The sequence below is a fragment of the Sinocyclocheilus anshuiensis genome, unplaced genomic scaffold (genome assembly GCF_001515605.1).
Source record: "Sinocyclocheilus anshuiensis isolate Anshui unplaced genomic scaffold, SAMN03320099.WGS_v1.1 scaffold1154, whole genome shotgun sequence".
Taxonomy (NCBI): domain Eukaryota; kingdom Metazoa; phylum Chordata; class Actinopteri; order Cypriniformes; family Cyprinidae; genus Sinocyclocheilus; species Sinocyclocheilus anshuiensis.
In genome coordinates this window covers 1,889,654-1,895,648 of record NW_015542345.1, presented here as the reverse complement: position 1 = coordinate 1,895,648, position 5,995 = coordinate 1,889,654, and the positions used below count along the sequence as shown (strand labels likewise).

The 5,995-nt window shown below is 37.0% G+C and overlaps 1 protein-coding gene across 2 annotated transcripts in view; it reads right to left on the bottom strand.

Moving 5' to 3' along the window:
- Positions 1-5,995, bottom strand: part of igsf21a (immunoglobin superfamily, member 21a) — a 202,801-nt gene that overhangs the window by 116,428 nt on the left and 80,378 nt on the right. For both annotated transcript variants that reach the window (XM_016489867.1, XM_016489868.1), the window contains exon 2: positions 2,037-2,149. In XM_016489867.1, coding sequence (XP_016345353.1) covers positions 2,037-2,149 — 113 coding nt within the window. The remainder of the gene's footprint in view (positions 1-2,036; positions 2,150-5,995) is intronic.

Genomic DNA, 5,995 nt, shown 5'->3' with positions numbered 1-5,995 from the left:
GCATTTCATTACACCAAATACACAAAATAATGTTCTTTTTAGCAACATCATATGACCCCTTTAAGGCTGGTCACACTGCTGGAACAAACACCAACATTCTAAACATTCTACAACAGTCTGTTACATAAATAATTTTTTGCATTTCCACAACAAACACCATATTCCAACAATTATTAGGTTTTGTTGGAGCAGTGTGAACTAGCTTTCATTCATCACATATTATGCATGTAAAATGCCAGTGGATATTGAAATGCACACTCCACTCAAAACTTGATTTGCTGTTGTCATGGACCTGAAGCAGAGGCAGCTATTAAGACGAAAACGAATCCTCCAATCAGGCAACAAGCCTCAATTTGGCATGAGTGCTTTCTGGAAGCGCTGCTTAAAGAGCCTCTCCATAGCAATATCCTTTATCTGAGCAGCAGAGGAAGCCCCTCAACTCGACAGAGAATCTTAAAGGAGAAATTGGACTACGGTGTGCATTACAAAACCTTCAAACAGGACCCGTCAAGATAACAGCATCCCCATAATGAACAACCCACAGCTGTGATCTTTTATTCAAACAGCCTCTGTGTCACTCGCCAGAGCTGTTGATTAGATATTGTAAATCCCAAAGGTGGATATCAACCAGGGTTACATTTCGAACACAAGCAAAAACTGAGAAGTCGACAGTTTAGTTAAATAAAAGCCTGAGATTAAAGAAACTTTGGCAGCCAAGCGCAGATAATTGATTTATAATGTATTAGGCCGTGTGATGATCAGCAGTCAGAGGAGACGGCGGGTTGGTTCATATTACCACCTTGCGGTTTTGATCAGGCGCCAATAGGCAATTTTGACAGCTCTGCTCGCAGAGGCGCTTCCCTTAAATTGCGGTTGTCAATGTGCAAATAGACATTTCTTCTCAGCTGCTAAGCCAATCAGAAGTGCGTGCTCTGCATCCGTTCATTATCACTCTTACGTGTTCTGCTGCAAAAAAAAAAAAAAAAAGAAAAAGAAAAAGCGGCCTGTGCTTTTTGCTATTTCCACAGGCTCATAACTCTGAGGATATAAGATAAGATTTTGAATATATTTATAAAAATATATTCTCAATCATTAATAACCTTTTTTTCCTGTCAACAAAACCACCAAAGTTATAACTTTCACCTGTGCAATAAACAACCAATCACGCAGGGAAGAGACCTTGTACCAACAAACAAGCTTCCTGGAACCTGTACTGATTCAGTGGGACTGTCTAACCGTTCAGTATGATGTATGAGACTATAGCTAATATGTAAAGTGCTATTAATCTCTTTTTGTTCTGTCTGGAAAGGTCAGCATTTGCAAAGACAAGTCTGGAGACAGTAGATGTGTCGCATTTGTGAACAGAAGGTTGAATCAAAGACGTTGTTTTGCACTTAAACAGATATGCTCTCAACTATCTGTCTGTACATGAATAGATTGCAGTTTTTGTCTATGTATTGATATACATTACATCCACAGCTATAAGATTTGTCCTTATTGGTTTTACTTTATTGTACAGTTTTTACATTCAGGCAGTCTTGTTCATATATATTGCATACGCAATTTATGCAGCTATATTTGGTATAATTTATTCAGAAATGTCTCTTGCAAATGCCTAACTAATCCATACGCTTTCTGCTTTGCAATACACTAATAGTGCGTAGTAAAATGTGAAGCATCCAGCTGGGATATATTAAGACACAGCCATCATAACCAGCTGAATATTAAAGGTGAAGTATTTCTGTTAATCGTCAACAATCCCAACTGTAAAAATGATTCCTAAACACTCCCTGGTTTGCCAACCAGATTGTCCCCAAGCAAACAGACTTGCTTTCTAGGGGTAGCACTAGCACTAGGTCTGATATGCAACCATTTAACAAAAAGCAATTAAGCAGCCTCAAGGTCGTGCAGTTTAAAAGGTTGAACGTTAACATGTTTTGTTGCAATAATAGATCCAATCAGAGAACAAAAGAACAGATTATGAACAATAAAATAAAGATGAAATATTAGCTCATATGCTGAATATAACAACTTACCCTGTACCAAACGATCTCTCGCAATCTTCCATCTGTCTTGAAGTTGCACTTTAGAGTCACTGTATCTCCCACAACAACTGGTAGCAATGGCTCAATCGTTACGGTCAGATATCCTGCAGAGGCAAAGTAAGACATCACTGGAACATGTTCATTTTCACACATTTGAAAAAAGCACCAAATGGCCAGATGGTGTTGGGGATATGAAGTGCAGGTTGAAAAGCTTAAAGGGGTCATATGATGCTGCTAAAAAGAACATTAGGTTTGGCTGACTCTGAACTTTTATAAAGAATATCTCTTTGGATTTGAGACTTTAGTCTTTGCAACTTTACAGATCTTCTTTATGCACCAAGAGCTTGTAACACTCCAAAAAATTGAAATCGCATCATATGACCCCTTTAACATAAACCAGACAACTTCATGATATAATAGATCATATTATTCAGAATTATTGCAGAATGAATTAAAACTAATTGACAAAAGCTAACAGCCAGCTCAAAACATTTTCGTTGCCAAGGAAATGAAGGTTATCACTTGAAAATAACCAAAGCATGTTTGTTATGCTGAATCTTAAGTCTACAAAATGAAAATCACTCAAAATGTCAAATTCTATGATCATGTAACAAGGCCTTAAGCACATATGCACAAATAGGCACTCAACAGGCAGTCAGGCGGAAACTCTGCGTTAGCAGCCGTTAGCAGTTTTATTCAAGTCAAAAATATTATGTAATATCACTGAATTAACTTAATTACATTCATTTACACAAACAAAACTATTTTTATAGGTTAAATCAGATATAAATACCATATTTGCAGGTTACCATTTCTGTTGCAGTACTTAGCAAAAAAAAAAGTAAAATTGTTTAACATCATACTGTAACATTGCATCCACTTTTGAGACGTAGGCCTACCTTTAGTATTAGATAAAATTGCACAGATATGCATTTGTTGAAAAAAGTAAATGTTAAACTGAGTGTTGTGTTTACAAAATTATGTAAATTATATGTAATGTCCAATTCTACAGAACTGAAGTTAAGTTATTTTGTGCTAATTTTGTGCAATCAGCCATTAAATGAGAATTCACATTGTTTATTCTCTTCTAATATTTGAAGTCATGAAAACAAGATATGAAGCAACACAAAAAGGCCCAAAGCTCTGATTGGCTCTTTAAGGGAATCTGCATTTCCCTAGTATCAAACAGGCAAAATAATAAAAAATGCTTTATAATGTAATAAAAAAAAATATGATGTGTCAAAGTTTTTCTTTCATTCTTGAACTCAGATCTTCTCAACAGCACATCGCGCACACACAGACGTTTGAAGGAGAGCTTCGTTTTCTCCATTCATTACACTTAAGCCATGGACACTTTGCCATCTGTTTAATTTTGTCTCCAAATCAGCTTGGCTATGGCTGTCCCACCCCACAAATAAACTGACGCTTCAGCTAACTCTTTCTAACTACAGCTATAACACACAATTAGCCAGCAACTTCATATAAAGGTTTTTTGTGGACCTACACTTTATCATGGCATATGGCCAACTTTTTAATGCACATTATTAATTAGCAAAAATAGCTGTGTTCTTGTTATTCTACACTAACAAAGTTTTACAAAGTTTTGAGTTGTTTCAAAATAATTTTATGTGAAACAAATTCTTCCGCATCCAAGCACCTAAGCAGATAATTCCGAATCAACAAAATACTCCCCGTTTGAGCATAATTACAAAGTTGATCACATTTCCAACACACTGAAAGCACATTTATCAAATGCTTAGGTACAGCTATGAATCACAAGTGGAAGAGCTCTTGCCTCTTAAGGATAAAGACGGGAACGTCCTGCTCTAGTGAGTACTCTCTCTATCTGCCTAGCAGGTGGCCTGGATCCTACTGACTGCACAGTCTATCCATCTAACCAGTCAATACTCCAGACAGCGAAAGGGGAAGGAGATCCAGAACCTCAATTTGAGAAAACTTCATTTGATTATTTGTTAGCATTTATACCAAATCACAGTATGCATTCAATCCCCATTAAAGGAGGGAATGATAACTGCAGATGCTTTATGTTCATCTGGAACATCACTTCATAAGGAGATATCCAATCTTGCATGCCAGTGCATGCTGGGAAATTAAGTCCCTCATAGCAGGGGAAAAATTAAAATAAAACTCCTTAGCGCTCCCTGCCAATCTCCTCATTTAGCTTAAGAGATAAAACATTTCATTGAAGACTATAGACTACAGTAGATTTATTGAATTTTGAAACATGGGGTTTTCAAAGCTCTCTAGGGGAGTGATTATTACCTGGAGAATGAAATACAATAATACCCAAATCTGTATTCATTGCCATGTTCAATGGAAAATCCCCCCGTTGACGAGTCCTTGCGATTGCAGCCTTGACGTGCTGTTTCACAAACAAATATGTTTTACATTTACATCATATTTACATTCAACCTAATAGTGATGTCACATTAGATATTATTCTTTATTTCAACAATGCTGTAATACAATTTCAGGACCACGGCGCTTTTAGAACAACATTTCCTTCTAAAACCCATTTACTGTTTTAAGTCTCTCAATGAATTATGCATTGTTCCCAAAACAACAACTGCTCAAACAAGAATGTGAGCATAAATCACTACGCCTCAGAATACTCTAGGAACATAAAACAAAATGATTTGCCAGACCAATTCTGTGCTTTTCAATAATCTGTCCATCTTGAGGTCTCAATTAGCTCTTGTCAGACAAAACAGCTCAATTGCTCACCGCATCGGCCAAGGCCTTATCACTGTGTCAGACTGACAGAATTGACTTGGCAATTCCGTACATTTATCTCAGTGGAAGACAGAGCAGCTCACTCTAAGCCTCAAGGGAAATAAGGGAGCAAGGATAAGAACAAATTCCAGCAAATCTGTGACCTCACTTAGTTTTAAAATTCCCAAACTGTGATGGAGCCTGAACCCCAAGAAATCACTTTCTCCCAAACTTTGTCTTCTAGAAATTTAGTCGGTTTCTGGGTCCTAAAGCAAGAGCACAGATGGATTGCCGAGCGCACAATATATGCGTTAAATGCACCATATGGACACAGGCAGATGGACTTTTCCGTTAAAGGTACAGTTCACCCAAAAATGAAAATGTGCAGGAAATGTATTCAACTTCAGGTCATCAAAGATGTAGATGAGTTTGTTTCTTCATCAGAACAGATTCTGAGAAATTTACACTTTACATCACTTGCTCACCAATGGATCCTCTTCAGTGAATTGGTGTCATCAGAATGAGCTGATAAAAACATAACAATATTCCACAAGTAATCCACACAACTACAGTCCATCAGTTAACATCTTGTGAAGTGAACAGCTCCCATTTACTGCAGAAGTTCCATAGATCCACTGAATGCTAAATTTCTCTAAATCTGTTCCCATGAAGAAACAAACTCATCAACATCTTAGATGGGTATATTCTCAGCAAATTTTCATTTTTGGGTAAACTATTCCTTTAAATTATGAAAAGTGGTTCAGATCAGTTTTCTGTCAATGATAATACATTCCTATAGTAAGGTGGTCTGCCAATGCCACACGAGGAGCATTCTCTCTGAGATCTAGCTGCACCTCGATGTGCTTGTTAAAGAATCTTAATTTAATCATCACGCTCAAGGGATCTTTCTGCCGGAGGAGATTTGAATGGATAAGCCTCGAGAGCTACAGGTCATTAAAAGGAGCTGAAGCTCTCAAATAAAATCCCTTCCACTTAGCACCCATACGTCCATAAAGAGATCTGAAAGTCTGGAGAAATTGGTCCATTGCAAGCGTATGCTCATATGTGGTAATTTTTATTTAAATGTAAAATCATTTAGTAGGGTAAAATAATAAGATACTTGGATACTAAGAGCTAGAAAATCATCACTTAAACACAAAGGAGTTGGGACACTTAATTCTAGCTGAAACAGATTTACTTTAGTATTTGTGTATTGA